The sequence below is a fragment of the Myotis yumanensis genome, unplaced genomic scaffold (assembly GCF_028538775.1).
Source record: "Myotis yumanensis isolate MYYU_CA2020_CCGP unplaced genomic scaffold, mMyoYum1.0.hap1 SCAF_9, whole genome shotgun sequence".
Classification (NCBI taxonomy): Eukaryota; Metazoa; Chordata; class Mammalia; order Chiroptera; family Vespertilionidae; genus Myotis; species Myotis yumanensis.
In genome coordinates this window covers 2,511,324-2,529,860 of record NW_027223760.1, presented here as the reverse complement: position 1 = coordinate 2,529,860, position 18,537 = coordinate 2,511,324, and the positions used below count along the sequence as shown (strand labels likewise).

The 18,537-nt window shown below is 54.4% G+C and overlaps 1 protein-coding gene across 3 annotated transcripts in view; it reads left to right on the top strand.

Annotated features, from left to right (window-relative positions):
• The window catches only part of DPP6 (dipeptidyl peptidase like 6), a 592,252-nt gene that overhangs the window by 510,640 nt on the left and 63,075 nt on the right, over positions 1-18,537 (top strand). For all 3 annotated transcript variants that reach the window (XM_070423592.1, XM_070423590.1, XM_070423591.1), the window contains exons 9-10: positions 2,611-2,765; positions 6,622-6,719. In XM_070423592.1, the coding sequence (XP_070279693.1) occupies positions 2,611-2,765; positions 6,622-6,719 (253 nt within the window). The remainder of the gene's footprint in view (positions 1-2,610; positions 2,766-6,621; positions 6,720-18,537) is intronic.

Below are 18,537 nucleotides of genomic sequence, written 5' to 3'. Positions count from 1 at the left end.
AGGGCCTCCCCAACATGGCCCGGAGCTTCAGCCCACCTGAGACTGTCTGGTCCCTGTGAGGTCACGGCCCACGGAGCTGCCAGGCCTCCACCCGGCTTCCTGCCCCAAGCCCGCTCCCCCCTGCGGCTCTGTTCCCGGCTGCATTGTTCTCAGCCATGGTCCCTGCACCCGCCTTGCTCTCTCAGCATGAGCTCAGGCCCCTCCGTTGCCATTCTGTCACCACAGGCGCATGGAGCTGGTTCACCACAATAAACACCCAATGTCAACCCCTGCAATTGCTGCCGACGGGTCCCGCCCCCAGCTGCCTGCAGTGTGTAGGTTCTTGACTTCATGCAGGAAAGATCTGACTGCGAGTCCAGGGGATTTGTGTTTATGAAAGCTGGGGACAGGAACCAGGAAGAGCTTAGGGTAGAAGAAGCAACAGGAGAAAGTCAGAGAGCAAGGGGGCCCAGGAGGCAGGTTCAGGGCTGAGCCTGGGACAAACTGCCACTGCCCACTGCTCCCCTGGTTGCCAGTCTCTTCAGGAGAAAAGCTTCAGCGTGACAGGCTGTGGTGTGCTCAGTGAGCGGCACCGGGTCCTTTTACCTTCCTTTGGCCGGTGGACTCCTGAGGAACGTCTCAGGGAGGGTCTCAGCAGGGTGTCCGTTAGCTTTCCAGGCCAGTCCTTCAGGGAGTTGATGCATCAGGATGTGCATACGAGAGGCCAGGGCTCCTCTCTGGTGGTTTTGGTTTTAGAGAACGTCATTGACGGGGCCTGGACCGGGCGGGTCTGCCCCCGAACAGTCTGGAGTGTGTAAACCATTCGCTCCCAAGTGTGCTTGCTGGGGGAAGACAGACTGTGAACTGCTCAAAGGGTTTGACCTTGTTTAATTATTTTGCCTCCGTTTCTTTATTCACTTGTTAAGGAATTTCCCTGCCTTCTGACTGTCCTGCCACAGAATGGGCCTCCTGTGATGTGCTTGTGGGATGATACTGACCATTATCTCAGAAAGGAGCCTGGAGGGAGCTAGCTCCAAGGTGCACAGACTGTGGCAAGAAAGGGTCCTGAGACCAGGGCTGGTGGCGCCAGAGGAGCCCCTGCCCCAGGCTCTGACCTGCTGCTTGTCAGAGCCTGGGGCAGGGGCTCCTCTGGCGCCACGGATGAGTGTTGTAGGACTGATATCTATCCCAGGACAAAGTTCTACTGTGTGTAACACTCATCCGTGGTTAACACTCTAGTAGCCAAGATGTTGGGAGAGGGTGGGATACGGGCGTTTCTGGTCGAAATCTCAGACTCACAGTGTCCATTTCAGTTCTGGTGAAAATGGGACCATCTTGCTGTCTGTCGCACAGATGAAACTGTGTCCTTCCTTCAAAGGCGAGGGGCACACTAGCACGGCTGTCCACGAGGGAGTGAGTGTGTACGCACGAATAAGGGTATACACAGTATAAACATGGTATACACACAGTACATACACAATATGCACAGAGTGTACATACAATGTGTACATACAAAATACACATGATATACACAGGATGCACACAATATATACAGTGTATACATACACACAGGACACAGTATACACACAGGACACACACACTATACACACAGGATATACACAGTATGCACGCAGTATACACAGAGTATACAAACAGTAAACAACAGGATACACACAGTATGTACATGATATACATAGGATGCACACAATATATATAGCAAATACATACACACAAGATACACACAGGACACACACACTATGCACACAGGATATGCACAGTATACACACAGTATACACAAAGTATACATACAGTATACACATGGTATACACATGATATACACAGGATATGCACAGTATACACACAGTATACAGAGTATACATACAGTATACACACAGGATACACATGGTATACACACAGGATATACACAGTGTACATAGAGTATACATTCAGTATACACCCAAGATATACACAATATACACAGAGTATACATATAGGATACATACAGGATGCACACGGTATACACTCAGGATATGCACAGTACACACACAGTATACACACAGGATACACATAAGATACACATAGGATACACATGATATACATACAGTGTACATGGGATATCCACACAGTATACACATAGTGTACACATGATGTCCACACAGTGTGCACGCAGTGGGCATGAACCCCTAGTGTCCCCTGGGAGCTGGGCTGGGTTTCCTGGGCTCAGCCTCTAGCACAGCTGGCTCGTTCACTTGAGTCGGCCTGGCTGTGCCCTGCTTCAGCGTGAACAGATTTCCTCTGGTTCTGTTGAGATCAACCCTCCTCAGCACAATAGTAATCCAATTCAAAAAGCACTTGTTAGGTTCATGGTGCTCAAACCTGTGTCCTGTGTCAGGGCATCAGCTTCGGCTCAGCTGGGCCCTGACTGGCCAGGTTAGTGGTGTGAGCGTGGCGTCATCACCGGGCACTTCTGAGCCCTGTTGGATGGAGGGTGAATGCAGGACCCGGGAGACCTCTCAGAGGCCGTAGAAGCGCAGTGTCCGGGGCCTCACATCTGGCGGCTCATGGCCGTGCCTGCTCACCGTGGACCCTGCTCCGTGTGCTGACTGTTCGCATCTCTCTGTTTTCCCGTAGAGGAGATTTTAAAGACCCACATCGCCCACTGGTGGTCTCCAGACGGTACGAGGCTCGCCTACGCCACCATCAATGACTCCCGAGTGCCCGTCATGGAGCTCCCGGCCTATACGGGCGCCATGTACCCCACGGGGAAGCTCTACCACTACCCCAAGGTAGGTGAGACGCCACGGGAACACACTGCCCTGCCCCTCAGCCCCCAGCCAGCCATCCCCAAAGTGGGCCTGGGACCTTCAGACCTGTTAGGAGCAATACAGTCAACAGAGGCAGGATGAATTACTTCCCCTTACATGGCATTCTCTCCTTGTCAGTTGAGTTCAATTTGTTGGCAAATTTACCTTATTTTAAATAATTGGACTGCCGTTAACCTTGTGCCTAAGCTTCATTCCAGGTAACAAACCCTCACACTGCCCACTGCGGACACTCCCCCCTCGTTCCCTTTTTAGGATCTGGTTCTGGGCGGTGAGAGGGACCTGTCTGCCAGCCCCTGGGTCCACAATGGGCTGGCTGCACTAGACTGCCCCAGACCCCTGCATCCCCTGGCGACAGTGCTCACTTCCCGCCTGGGCCAGCTAGTACTGAGCCCCAGCTGCCCACGCCATCAGAGGGCTCGAGAGCTGCAGCCACATGTCTGTACACAAGACACCCCCGACATGCAGTGGGGAGTTTGCAGCAGGAGGGAGGGTGGGTGGTGCACATCAGTCAGCTCGGCAGCTGTAACAAACACGACATTCAACAGACACGGTTCCTCATGGGCTACAGGCTGGGGGTCTAAGGCAGCTGCCAATGCAGTCGGTTCTGCTAAGAACCTCTTCCAGTTTCCAGCCAGCCACCCCCTCCTGTGTCCTCATGCGGCAGAGAGAGCACTCTGGTGTCTTCCCCTCCTTCTAAGAACATAAACCCCGTTATGGGGCCCCACCTCATGACCTCATCTAACTCCAGGTGCCTCCCAAAGGCCCCACCTGCAGACCCCATCCCATGAGGGCCGGGGCCTCGCATTTTCGTCTGGGAAGAACACAGTCACTCCGTCCATAGCAGCTGGTACACAGATCCATTCCTGAGGCTCTTCCAAAATGGGGCCGTTGTCTATCAAGGTCCCAGGTAGAGACGCGTGGGTCCCGGGCCAGAGCTTTGTCTCTGCTGTGTTCCTGTCCCAAGGGCACCTGGGTGTCAGTGCGTGACAGGGATGTGCCTTTTGACAGAATTCCTTTACTCCAGCTCTGGCTTGTCATCCACCAAACCCGTGGAAAGGCCTGGGTGACAGCCAGATACAGCTAAGTAAGTGTGCTGGATGATGCCAAGCCTCTCAACCATACATACACACACACACACACACACACACACACACACACACACACTACAGCCTGGCTGTCTGACCTTCGTCTGTCCACCCACAGCTGGAGTGGTTTACCAGATGAAGCCCTAATCTAGGGGTAAGGACCTTGGTCTTACAGTGAGGGCATTGGTCTTACAGTGAGGACCTTGGTCTTACAGTGAGGGCCTTGGTCTTACAGTGAGGGCCTAGGTCTTACAGTGAGGGCCTATGTCTTATAGGGAGGACCTTGGTCTTACAGTGAGGACCTTGGTCTTACAGTGAGGGCCTGGGTCTTATAGGGAGGACCTTGGTCTTACAGTGAAGGCCTAGGTCTTACAGTGAGGGCCTAGGTCTTACAGTGAGGGCCTAGGTCTTACAGTGAGTACCTTGGTCTTACAGTGAGGACCTTGGTCTTACAGTGAGGGTATTGGTCTTACAGTGAGGGCCTAGGTCTTACAGTGAGGGCCTAGGTCTTACAGTGAGGACCTTGGTCTTACAGTGAGGGTATTGGTCTTACAGTGAGGACCTTGGTCTTACAGTGAGGACCTTGGTCTTACAGTGAGGGTATTGGTCTTACAGTGAGGGCCTAGGTCTTACAGTGAAGACCTTGGTCTTATAGTGAGGACCTTGGTCTTACAGTGAGGACCTTGGTCTTACAGTGAGGACCTTGGTCTTACAGTGAGGGCCTTGGACTTACAGTGAGGGCCTTGGTCTTATAGGGAGGACCTTGGTCTTACAGTGAGGGTATTGGTCTTACAGTGAGGGCATTGGTCTTACAGTGAGGGCCTTGGTCTTACAGTGAGGACCTTGGTCTTATAGGGAGGACCTTGGTCTTACAGTGAGGGTATTGGTCTTACAGTGAGGGCATTGGTCTTACAGTGAGGACCTTGGTCTTACAGTGAAGACCTTGGTCTTACAGTGAGGGCCTAGGTCTTATAGGGAGGACCTTGGTCTTACAGTGAGGGCCTTGATATTACAGTGAGGACCTTGACCTTACAGTGAGGACCTTGACCTTACAGTGAGGGCCTTGGTCTTACAGTGAGGACCTTGGTCTTACAGTGAGGGCCTTGACCTTACAGTGAGGGCCTTGGTCTTACAGTGAGGGCCTAGGTCTTATAGGGAGGACCTTGGTCTTACAGTGAGGGCCTTGACATTACAGTGAGGGCCTTGGTCTTACAGTGAGGGCCTTGACATTACAGTGAGGGCCTTGACCTTACAGTGAGGGCCTTGGTCTTACAGTGAGGGCCTAGGTCTTATAGGGAGGACCTTGGTCTTACAGTGAGGGCCTTGACATTACAGTGAGGGCCTTGGTCTTACAGTGAGGGCCTTGACATTACAGTGAGGGCCATGGTCTTACAGTGAGGGCCTAGGTCTTATAGGGAGGACCTTGGTCTTACAGTGAGGGCCTTGACATTACAGTGAGGGCCTTGGTCTTACAGTGAGGGCCTTGGTCTTACAGTGAGGACCTTGGTCTTACAGTGAGGGCCTTGACCTTACAGTGAGGGCCTTGGTCTTACAGTGAGGGCCTAGGTCTTATAGGGAGGACCTTGGTCTTACAGTGAGGGCCTTGACATTACAGTGAGGGCCTTGGTCTTACAGTGAGGGCCTTGACATTACAGTGAGGGCCTTGACCTTACAGTGAGGACCTTGACCTTACAGTGAGGGCCTTGGTCTTACAGTGAGGGCCTAGGTCTTATAGGGAGGACCTTGGTCTTACAGTGAGGGCCTTGACATTACAGTGAGGACCTTGACCTTACAGTGAGGGCCTTGGTCTTACAGTGAGGACCTTGGTCTTACAGTGAGGACCTTGGTCTTACAGTGAGGGCCTTGGTCTTACAGTGAGGACCTTGGTCTTACAGTGAGGGCCTTGGTCTTACAGTGAGGGCCTTGGTCTTACAGTGAGGACCTTGACCTTACAGTGAGGACCTTGACCTTACAGTGAGGTTATTGGTCTTACAGTGAGGGCCTTGACCTTACAGTGAGGGCCTTGACCTTACAGTGAGCTCTGGGACAGGTGCTCAGAAGTCAGATTGATAAAACCCCAGATCACTGAGGGTTTGAGATTTCATATTTTAATGGAAAGTAACCATATTCTGGCCACAGAACTCAGCCGCTCTTTGCCCCATGATGCTTCTGCCAAATCAGAGCAATGAGCTGGTCCACCCACCGGACTCTGCCCTACCATGGGGTGGGTTTCCTCCTCCACCTGAGCTTCTCCCTCAGTCCCACCCACAGCCCTGCAGATGATGCAACACCACATAGTCCCCTTCCCCTTCCTGCTGGTGCCACTGGTCCCAGGACAGAGGGAGTGGGGGTTCAGAGGGAGGAGGTTCTGTTCCTTTCAAAGTACTTCGTTTTCCCACCGCTGGGCCACAACGTCATCACCATCGTCTCCACTTCCAGAATTTCCTCTCCTTCTCCTTATCTATTTGTTTCCCACTCCCAGGGGCTCAGCCAATGGAGTGGTGCTGGCCTGGTGATGACAGGTGGCGGGGAAGGCTGGGCTCAGTGAGGAGAGGGCAGGCTTCCGGCCTCGAGGAGAAGTGGTCGGCTCACGCAGGAGCAGCCTGCTCCCAGCAAGCTTTGCTCCTTAGCTCTGAGCTGCAGGCCCCGGGGCCTGTGCCCTGGGAAGACTCCCCAGGCTCGGCTCTGGCCAGGCCGTGGTGGCCTCACCTCCCATCCTCTTGTCCTTCCAGGCCGGGTGTGAGAACCCCAGTATCTCCCTGCACGTCATCGGCTTAAACGGGCCCACCCACGACCTGGAGATGACGCCACCGGACGACCCTCGGATGAGGTTTGCTCCCCTCAGTTACGTTAGAAAATAGCAATGATGAGGTGATTGGTTGCTGAATGTGCATGGTCTCTCCGGGCCCCGGCGTATTTTCCTGCTAATGTAAACGTCCGAGAAAAAGGTAATTACCTGTTTCCCATGTTTTATCGGGGTGTCCTGGCGCGGGGACACCAGCCTGCAGTCCTACATCTCTCACCCTGGCCAGGGTACCTGGCTGCCCTCCTCCCAAAGGGCCGTGGGGTCGACCACAGGTGTCCAGCCGGGGGCGCACTGACTCCATCTTTCCAAAAACAGCCCATGTCATCGCACTTTTTGTCCCTGACACCCCATTCTTGGGGCATCGTTCCGGAGCAGCCCTGTGCCCGCTGTTTCATGAGCCAACTCCCCCAGCGGGTGAGGGAACAGCGTGCCGTTGGGGGCACATTTTGACACAGATGATCCTGTTATTATTAACACCTAGTGCAGGTGGATTTGTTTTTAATCAAAAAAACTGAGTAGCATCTATCAAAACAAAGTGGCCTGAATATCAGTTTCATTTTGTCCCAAAGTTCAAGGAGCCTGGAGGCGTGGAAACTTCCGGGCCCACTTATGTGTCATTAAACTCTGCTGAGAAATGGGCGGGACTGGGGGAAGGGGCGGGCGTTCGATTGGCACAGGTCCCCTCACTCAGAGAGCCCTGCAAGTTTATAAATGGCCCCGGGAACCAAGAGCAATTCCTCCTCAGACTCGGCTAACGCCAGCCCAGATGTTGCCAGAGCTCTGCCCCTGCAGAGCCCCCACGTGTGGGCAGCTCCTGGCGGCTCCCGGCTCAGGGCCGGAGGAGTGAGCCGGTGGTTCTGCTGGTCTGAGTGGAGGCATCTCTGGCGGTGATGCCCACGGTCACCCTCTGCCCCCGTCCGCAGAGGAGGTCCTGTAGGACGCCGTGGGCGGGGTGGGGAGTCCAACCCTTCCTCCCTCAGGGACTGTAAAGTGTGTAAACGCCTCAGGCGAAGGGCTCCCTGCGCGTGTCCCGCCGGGACTGATCCCCCTCTCACCTCCGGTCCCCAGGCCTGGCTCTTGCAGCCTCTCCCCGGGGAGTGGGCCCTGCGTGTGCGCCCATCGCTGGTCCGGGACTGAGACCCGCGGCGCTGGCACTGCTTGGCTGGGGGAGAAGGAGCACTGCTCATTGCTCCACCTTCTCCTGATGCCCACAGATGCCCGCTTTCCCACAGCCCCTCCCTGCCCGCCTCCTGGGCCCCGCCCAGCAGACTCACTGAGTTAATACTGCGTCCCCTGGAATAGGGAGCCACCGGCTGGAGCGCACTGGAAACCTCACTTGGTTGGTGGTGCTGCTGCTGCAGGCTGGTCAGCTCCCGGGGCAGGAACCATGAGCTCCCTCCCAGCCCGAGCCTGGCCGCCCTCAGGGCCGCTCGCTCCCATTTCCTGCGCTTTGGTGATGCCCTTTCTCCCAGTGCGAGGCTGTTGGTACCATATGCAGTGGCCACCCTGTCCTAGCCGCTCCCTGTCACACTCCCTCACACTGTCCCCAGGTGCACAGGCAGATCGGAAACCGTGCGCCTGGGGCAGTCTGTTTCCTGAGCAGTTATTACCCACCACCCATGAGACAGGGTGCGGTGGGTGGGGAGGCACAGAGGGCACCTGAGCCTGGGGACTGGGTGAGCAATTGCAGGAGGGGGGGGGGGGGGAGACAGCTGGGGGGAGGGGCGGGAGGGGGCTGATTAGTCTGGAGGCGGCAGCACCTGTTGAGGGCAGTGTCTGCCATCGGCGTCTGGGGCCAGAGCCTCTGCTGTGGGACGCCCTGGCACTGTCGTGGTCAGCAGTCCTGGCCTCTGCTCACTGGGGTCAGAGCACCTCCCTCAGTGTGACAGTCACAGACGTCTCCGTCACTGCCCGGTGCCCCCCAGTCGAGGTCCGCTGGTTGACAGTGACAACTGCCTGAGTTCCCATCCCGGTCTGGCCTGGGTCCTGCCTCAGTTTCCTCTGCTGCACAATGAGATGAATATTAGTAAGAGACGTGTTTACCCGCAAGGGCGGCTGTGGCAACGGAATGAGATAATGCGCTCGGCACAGGGCTGGCTCGCGGGCGCCGCCGTGTCCTGGCTGTGAAGTCCACCTGTCCCTGGTGCTCTCCCCTGGGGAACTCAGCCCGGCCTCATCCTCGGAACTTCTGGTTCATCCCCGCCCCCCCGCCCACCCACCCACTGTGGCCACTCCCACTGGTCAGGCTGTGACTCTCGGGCAGGCAGTGAGCATGCGGTCACAAAGGGAACCAGTGAGGCGTTAGAACCAGGCCGCAGGGCTGGAGAAGCTGGGTGTGCAGGGACCGTGGGACACAGAAGTGTGAGGAGACGTCTGCTGGGTTACGGGTTCAACAGGGCCCTCACTGTGAGCTCCGGGGAGGCCACTCCGCAGACACCGGCCCACGCCACGCCAGCCCCGGAGGAGCACCCGGGATCCTGTGTGCCTCCCACGGGTTTAGGGTCAATTTCCTAACCATCGCTACGTGGCCCCCCAAACAGAACACCCAGAATCACCTCTAAAGTGGCGCAGATCGCACGCTCCCTCTGCCAGAGCCCCACTGGGTTTCCTGTCCCTCGGGGTGAAGGCCAGACTTGCCGCCGGGCCCTTAGGCCCGGCCGCAGGCTGTGGCTGCCCAGGCCTGTCCCGAGGCCCTGCAATGACTACGCTGGGTTCCCCTTCTGTAGGGACTTGGCTCAGGGCTCCCGCTGCCTGACCAGCTCCGCCCACATGACCACAGGGCGAGCCGAAGCCCCCGCCCACTCCCTGCCTCAGTTTCCTGGGCAGTGTCTGCACACTCCATCTCTGCGTCCCGCCGAGCCGCCCGCCCGGCAGGGAGAGGCCAGGCGGCAGGCCCTTGGTGTGACTGCAGCCCAGCAGGACCGGGCGGAGCATGCGCTCACAAACCTCTGCGCAGGGAGCAGCTTCACTCAGCCGTGGGGCCGAGGGGATTCTCGAAGAGTGAGATTCTCCCGCTGCCGGCACGGCACCTTTCATCTCAGAAGGACACTGGAGGGGACGCAAAACTTGGCCTCCACCCGCCCCAGGCTCTCAGCTGGGCACTAACAAGACAAAACCAGGTGGTTTATTAGCACGTGTAGCCCACGCCACGTGACAAAAAATCTCAATGAAAAGTAACTCAAAGCACCTTCAGCAGGAAAGGTAATTTGTAGCGCATCGGCAGGCAGAGGACGCAGCTTCCGTTTCCAGGACGCAGACTGTGGGAGGGACTCTGAGGAAGGCTTGTCTGCAGTTCCTGGGGCTCCTCTGTGGTTCCCGGGGCTCTTGACCTTGAGCAGATGGCACAGGCCTCTGAGCTCAGTGTGGCCGGACAGTCAGGACATTTCTCTGTCGGCACAACACTTGGCCGCATCTGAGGCACAGCGAGTGGGGACATGGTCACGGAGGCAGTGCCAGGCGGGGTCAGCAAGGCCCTGGCTGGGGAGCAGGGTGGTCATTGGAGCTGCCTGAACCCAAAGTTGCTCTTCAGGTCCTTCGTCTGTAATGGGGGAAAGTGGGCATCTCAGGACACATCTGGCTCTGAGTCCAGCAGGGCTCAGTATGCTCCCTGGCACGTTTGAGCCTCAGTTGTGGCCTGGACCTCAGGTGAAGGCCTCTAGGGGAAGGGGGGGGAGGTCCAGGGGGGCTAGTGTGGTTCTCTCCGTATCTGTGTCCCCTCAGGAAAGAAAGGGGTTCATTCCAACAGTGCTGAACCAGGCAGAGCTGGTGAAGGAGAGGGTGGGGAGGAGTCCCACCAGGAATGCGTAGTGTCCAGAAGTCAGAGGCAGCTGGGTCCCTGTGACCATCCCAGGCCTGAGGGGACAGGGGAGCAGTAGAGGATCCTGGGGACAGAGAGCCTAGTGCAGCAGCCACAACAGGGACGGGACTTGGTTTGATGGACTGTGTGGAGTCATGGAAGCAAATGCCCACTTTTCCTCTCTCTCACCCTTGGATCTCCTACGGGTGCTCCCAGGGGGCAGCCAGAGCCCCTTGATGCCACCTGTATGGTGAGCCTTTCCCTCTCATGGGCACAGACAGAGCATGGTGGGAAAGGGGGAGGGGGCCTGCAGCGTCGCAAGGAAGACATCCAGCTCATCCTCGAATGACACGGGAATCTCAGTGCACAGGGTGCTTAATACCTATTGAGTGGACAGGTCAGGTATATGGGTGGATGGATGGAGGGTGGAGGATGGATGGATGGATGGATGGATGGATGGTGGATGGATGGTGGATGGATGGATGGATTGTAGATAGGTGGATGATGGGTAGATGGGTGGAGGTATGATGAATGATGGATGGTGGATGGATGGATGGTGGATGGATGGATGGATTGTAGATAGGTGGATGATGGGTAGATGGGTGGAGGTATGATGAATGATGGATGGTGGATGGATGGATGGTGGATGGGTGGGTGGATGGGTGGTGGATAGCTCTGAGTGTGTGAAAATGACGGCTAGAAAAGGGGCATGAGACTGGCCTCCACCTCTTCTAGTCAACAGATCCCTTCATGCTCAAAGCATATAAACCATTGAGTAAGGACTCCATGGTTCCTAAGATGCCACACCTCTCACTTCCTTCTACCTCCTCCTGACAGTTGGCCTGCATTAGGGCCAGTGCCTGAGACAGAAGGAAAAGGTAACATGATCTATGCCTACCTTGAAAGTGAGATTGTGGAAATCTACATCACGTAGCATTTTTGCATTTTGCAGCATGCAGCCTGCCTGCAGATGGTTTCATGGTCATGTGACTGCCCTGGGCGTATGCGGAGGCGCACGCTGCATCACAGGGGACCTTGGGGACCCGGTGTCCTTTCATTCTGCTCAACGATGTCTTTTTGTTAAAGAACGTTTTTTAATTTGTTACACATGGTATTTCTTTGCTCTAGCTTGATCCATGGAATAACAATGCTTTTAAAATGCCAGCGTTAATCGCAGGCTCTCCATTTCAGTAGACAAACAAGCCTGCTGTTCCTCACCCTTTCTTGGCACACGACTGTAGGCAGCTCTGCCAGAATTTGGAATAGTAAGATGTGACAAGGCACATTTATCCCTGCACGAGGGATGGTGCGCCATCAATATTTCATGGCAAACAAATGGCCCGATAAAAAACGCACACACTTGTCACCAGGAAGAGCCGCTGGGTTGGGTGTGAGGGCTCCTCTCTGGAGGTCTGTGGGAATGTGTCCCTCAGCCAACGGGGCTTTCAGTAAGCGCCCCTCCACACGCTTCCTCCTGGTAGAGCTGTGCTTACCTGGGCGGAAGTTAGGGGCTGCAAGTCTGTCTCCCCACCAACCGTGAGCCCCCGTACGGCAAGGGTTTGGCCCCGTGGCTGCCAGCATCCAGCGCTGTGCCCATGGCACTGAGCCTGACTAAATGCTCCTGGAATGAACATATTTGTGGGCAGATAGCGTGTTTTAGAATAAAGAGAAAATTAGTATCATTCTCTCCAGGAATCTTTGCTTCCTGCTAACATTTTGGTGTTGTGTTCTTTATAAAATGCAAGTTCTATGATTCTCAAAATTCGACGACTTATTGTCTGTGATGATCAAAGAGCTTTGGTAGCTCACCGCATCTGGACCCTGTCTCAGGACTAGGTTAGGGTCAGTTCATTCACCTTCTTAATTACTTCATTTTCCCATGGGCGTGAGCTGCGCCCAACCCCTCTTTATTGAAAGCACCTCCCCTGCCTGCAGTGCCTCCGTTCACTCAGAGGATAGTCTGTAAGGGCAGAGGCAGAGACAGACATGAGGACTATGGGTAAATGGCACATGGACTTGCTTTCTTAGGCTCTGCTCACCTGCATGTCACATGGCTCACGCAGACCAGTGCATCTCCCACCTGAGCATCGCTGCGTGAGTCACCTGGGGTCCCAGCCACACCCCGAGAGTTTTGGACTCAGCAGGCCTGGAGTGAGGCCTGAGAGTTTGTATTGCAAGTGCCGTGGGTCTGGGACCATCCTGTGGGGTTAGGGTTAAGGTTTAGGGTTAGGATTAGGTTAGGTTAGGGTTAGGGGGTAGGAGTAGGGTTAGGGTTACGGGTTAGGATTAGGATTAGGGTCTCGGTTTCGGTTTAGTTTATGGTTGGGTTGGGATTTATTAAACGCTGTTTCTAATGCTGCCTCTCTCCTGTGGTGGCTTAATCTTCAGCTGACTGTCCCGCAGACACCCACCAACATCACTGCTGTTTGCTGCTCTTTGTGGGCGGCCCTACCTCTCTGAGTGATGCTGATAGCGACCTGCCACATCCCCAGGTTAGGGCACAGAGAGCCCTCGGAAAGGCCCCCCTTTTCCCTGCATCCCTCCAGGCGGCTGGGAAAGGGAGGAACTGATAGGATGATCACAGTGGCCTTAGTGTTCGTCACCCGCACTGACACCAGCAGGCTCCTCAGGGAGTCGGGCAGCGGGGCCCGCCACCACAGCTCGTCCCATAGGCACCTGCTTCCCCGCTTCACCGGCAGCGTCAGCACCTGCAGTGGGTGGCCTCCTTTCCTACCTGGTCATGCACCTGCATTGCTCTCTCCCACTCCCACATCCCTCATTCTCCATCCGGGCAGCACTGTTTCCGTCGCCTCCCACGTCCTCAGTTTTCATAGATTTCCCTGCGGTCCCAGCCACGGCGCTGGGCCTGATGTGTAAGAGGCGTGCCCTTTGCCCTTTGCCTTGAGGAATGGATGAGGAGAGACCCGAGGGCAGGAGTCGCAGGTGTGGGCAGGGGAAAGGCAGAGAAGATGGCATGGCCATGGCCGTGGCTGTGGCCGCAGCATCTGCCCCCTTTTCATGGTTCTCAAGTCGGTCAGAGATGCCTGGGAACTCCACACAGAATAGCAGGCGTCTGTCTGCCCTGACACCCCAGCTGGAGGCAGGCGCGTGGGGTCCCCAGGCCTCATTGCCTGTGAGCTGCCCTCAAGCGTGGAAGTCCCTGCCCATGGACACAGCCCGCCCAGCCTCTGTGGCTTCTGCTGACACCTCTGAAAGTGCCATTCTCCTGGGACAAGGCCTCGTGAGGACACAGAGCCAGGACTCAGGCAGTGGGTCTTCAGGTTTGCCAACCCCGCTGGAGGGACACCCGCCTGGGAGAGGCTTGCAAAGGCCCCACTCTACAAAGTGCAGGAGACACAGAGGCTGCTTCCTTCTTCTCTTATTTCAAAAGGACAGAAAATAAATGTGCATCCCATCCGTGTAGGTACATCCTGTCACTGTAGGTTTGTCCCGTCCATGTAGGTGCATCCCGTCCATGTAAGTGTGTCCCATCCATGTAGGTGCATCCCATCCGTGTAGGTGCGTCCTGTCTGTGTAGGTGCAACCCGTCCATGTAGGTGCGTCCCGTTCATGTAGGTGCGTCTGTCCATGTAGGTGTGTCCCATCTATGTAGGTGCATCCCATCCGTGTAGGTACATCCTGTCACTGTAGGTGTGTCCCGTCCATGTAGGTGCATCCCGTCCATGTAAGTGTGTCCCATCCATGTAGGTGCATCCCATCCATGTAGGTGCGTCCCGTCCGTGTAGGTGCAACCCGTCCATGTAGGTGCGTCCCGTTCATGTAGGTGCGTCTGTCCATGTAGGTGTGTCCCATCTATGTAGGTGCATCCCATCCATGTAGGTGCGTCCCGTCCATGTAGGTTCGTCCCATCTATGTAGGTGCGTCCCGTCCATGTAGGTGCGTCCCGTCCGTGTAGGTGCGTCCCGTCCATGTAGGTCCGTCCCGTTCATGTAGGTGCGTCCCGTCCATGTAGGTGCGTCCCGTTCATGTAGGTGCGTCCCGTCCATGTAGGTTCGTCCCGTCCATGTAAATGCGTCCCGTCCGTGTAGGTGCGTCCCGTTCATGTAGGTGCGTCCCGTCCGTGTAGGTCCGTCCCGTTCATGTAGGTGCGTCCCGTCCGTGTAGGTCCGTCCCGTCCGTGTAGGTGCGTCCCGTCCATGTAGGTGCGTCCCGTCCATGTAGGTCCGTCCCGTCCATGTAGGTGCATCCCTTTCGTGTAGGTGTGTCCGTCCCTGTAAGTGCGTCCCATTCATGTAGGTGCATCCTGTCTGTGTAGGTGCGTCCCGTCCGTGTAGGTGTGTCCCGTCCATGTAAATGCGTCCCGTCTGTGTAGGTGCATCCTGTCCGTGTAGGTGCATCCCATCTATGTAGGTGCGTCCGGTCCATGTAGGTGCGTCCCCGTCTGTGTAGGTGTGTCCCGTCCATGTAAATGCGTCCCGTCTGTGTAGGTGCGTCCTGTCCGTGTAGGTGCATCCCATCTATGTAGGTGCGTCCTGTCCATGTAGGTGCATCCCATCTATGTAGGTGCGTCCCGTCCATGTAGGTGTGTCCTGTCCGTGTAGGTGCATCCCATCTATGTAGGTGCGTCCCGTCCATGTAGGTGTGTCCTGTCCATGTAGGTGTGTCCCATCCATGTAGGTGTGTCCGTCCATGTAAATGCGTCCCGTCCATGCAGGTGCGTCCCGTCCGTGTAGGTGAGTCCCGTCCGTGTAGGTGCGTCCTGTCCGTGTAGGTGCATCCCATCTATGTAGGTGCGTCCGGTCCATGTAGGTGCGTCCCCGTCTGTGTAGGGCATTCTAGCTAAAAGCTGTGTCTTCGGTTTGGTGGAAATTCATCTCAGACCTTGATCAGGCCGAGAGCATCAGGCAGCCCTTCCCGGGCCCGCGTGGGTGACCATGCTGGGGCACGCCCTCCATGCCCCTCCCTGCACCAAAGGGCACCATCTTAGTTCAAGTCCACAGCAGACCAGCTGTTGGGATTTCCAGCCTTTACCTCCTTCTCCCTAAAGCAGCCCACGTCCTCAGCCTGCTGCCATCTGATCTGACCCTACCCCTTCATGGACACTTATGTTACTCACCTACCAGGTTAATGGTGGACACTATTGCGTGATCTTTTGCTCACCTGCCCTCTCCTGTTTTCTCTGCTCTTAATGGTTCACTTCCTGAGGAGCTCGAAAAAAAATGCCTGCTCTTTTGAACTCAGTCTTCCCAGAAGGGCCCAGGGCACCTGCGGGCCTGTGCGCAGGGGCACCCCAGGTCCTATGCACCCATCTTACCCCAGGTCCTGTGCACCCGTGACACCCCAGGTCTTGTGAGCCCGCGGCACCCCAGGTCCTGTGCACCCGTGGCACCCCAGGTCCTGTGCACCCGTGACACCCCAGGTCCTGTGAGCCCGCGGCACCCCAGGTCCTGTGCACCCGTGGCACCCCAGGTCCTGTGCGCTGGGGCACCCCAGGTCTTGTGTGCCTGTGGCACCCCAGGTCCTATGCTCCCAGAGAGCAGACTTCTGTTCCCAAGGCCCCTGTGCCTTTTCTGGAGTCACTAAAATGTTTCTCCAGAACTCCATGCATTTCCTTTTTTGGTTAATTTTCATTTGTGTTTAGCGTTATATTTCCTTTTTCTAAAGTAATGCATATTGATGCTTAAAATAGGGAACAACGGTCCCTTCTGCCTCTCAGCATCCCAACCCCAGAATGGAGACCACCTTAACTCTTTTATACCATGTCCCCTGGGAGTAACATCATTTATTCATTGATTTATTCATTTTTATTGTCCTTTTTATTGATCTGAGAGAGAGAGAGAAAGCACATCAATTTGTTGTTCCACTTATTAATGCATCATTGGTTGATTCTTGTATGTGCCCTGACCAGGGACCGAACCCACAACCTCAGTGTAACAGGGTGATGCTCTACCAAGCCTGAGCCACCCAGCCACGCCCTTTATTTTCTTTTTAAATAATAGACAAGAAGTTGGCACACTTTCCTCTACACCCCTCTACCTTCTCCTTATATGTGCATTTTGTTTTCTCTGCAGGTTACCTTTATAAACTTAACCTAGAGGCCTGATGCACTAAATTCGTGCAAGAATAGGCCTTCCTTCCCCCAGCTGCCGGCACCAGCTTCCCTCTGGCACCCAGGACCTGGGCTTCACTCTGGCTCTGGCTTTGTCTGAAAGGACATCTGGAATCATGTCCGGAATGACGTCCGGTTTAATTAGCATATTACGCTTTTATTATTATAGATAATATTGCCACAAGTTTCCTTCACATTGCATTATGATAAACAAGAAATCATACCTCCCAGCTTATAAGATATTAGTCCTCCCTTTCCTACAGGTCCCTTCCCTGTCTCTGAAACTTCTGTTGCCTTTTTTTAAAAATTTTGTATCATTGAGATTTATGACATTTGCATTCTTTCTTGTAACCATAACTAAATCTTCATTACTTATCTGTAGGCTGATTCTAAAACATTAACATAAATAAACACCATTGACTTCATTATAAGTAATTATCTTGCATGGTAGAGCTGAGTAGTATTCTGTGACTGTGTCTCTTTTATGTTCTGCTTTTGGTTTTTCCCAGTTTTATATTGCCTTTATTTTTTACTTGGACTATTTGGTTTTATCAGACTTTCATTTTTATTTTCCAAACTCTATCAGGTGCTCGGTTGCAGTGGCCTTTCCCCCAGACCCATCTTTCCGAGGGTCCTCCACTGCCCTGCTCTAGTCTGGACCGGCCACTCACTGTCACACCTGACCACGGCCATCCTGGCCTGCCCTTGCTGCACTCCCTCCCGGGAGCCAGTGTGTCCTCTTCTTCCTGACTCACTCCCACTTCTGTCCGGAGGACATCCTTGAGGTGTTTTCCTAAGAAAGGACGATTGGAACAAATTTTCGAATTCTTGAATATCAAAAAACTGTCTTTTCCTCACATTTGTTGAAAATTTTAGCAGTATGCAGACCTGTAGTTTGAAAACCATTGTCCCTCAAATTTGGAGGTAGAGCTCCATTGCTTCTGGAGCTCAGTGTTGCTGATGGCCAGCCTGGTGTTCCTCTGATACCTGCTCCTCTGGGGGTCACCTATTTTCTTGTTCCAAAAGCCCTTTTGATTTTGAAATAACATCCAAATGGGTTTCCTTTATCATCTGTCTCATTCAGAGACTCTCAGATGAAATCCCTGTTCAGCCACATTTCTCTGCTGCATGATATTGTACCTAGACCTCAAGTCCCCAGAATTTTCTTGGGGTCCCACTGTGCAGGGATTTTAGGGTGCTGCTTTTTCAACCAGCCTTGCCTCTTACTACTCTTCTGTCTGCAGAGTAGTAGTAAGGGAACAGACCTGTGTTATTCCTTTACTAGTAGCCCTGCGCACAAATCCCTGCGCCAGTAGCTCGCTGCTGCCCTCCTTTAGCTCTCTGCCCGCTGCCCTGTCTCCTGTAGCTTGCCCCCCCCTTCATAGCTTGCTGCCCTGCCCGCTCCTGTAGCTCTCAACCTCCCACTTGCTTGCTGCCCTGCCCCCTCCTGTAGATCTCCACCTCCTGCTTATAGCTCGCTCCCCCACCCTCCTGCTGATCTGGTCGTGACTCAGTCGGTCGTTACGCTTCACGGCGTACCAACCTTTTGCATATTACATCTTTATTATATAGGATTATCATCACAGTTAGGTTTCCACAGAGAGGAGCCATTAACAAACATGATAAATCCACCAACTTACGTGGGAAACCTCCAGTTTCTCTTTAGTGACCTTCTTATTTAAGAAGTAATCTCCACTTTATAGAAATAATCCACACTTGCCACCCCACGAGCTATTAAGCATTTGGATAAATTTTCTTTTGAGATTTTTTTTTCTAGAAATGCATACGTGTTCTTTATTTGCTTGTCTGTTTTATTTTGTTTTTTTGTTTTGTTGTTTTGGGGGTTTTGTTTGTTTGTGAGGTGTGTGTGTGTGTGTGTGTGTGTGTGTGTGTGTGTGTGTTATCATTAAGCCATATTCCCAGCACCATTGGTTGTATGAATCTTCCTTTCCCCACTGGTTTGGTCTGACACTTTT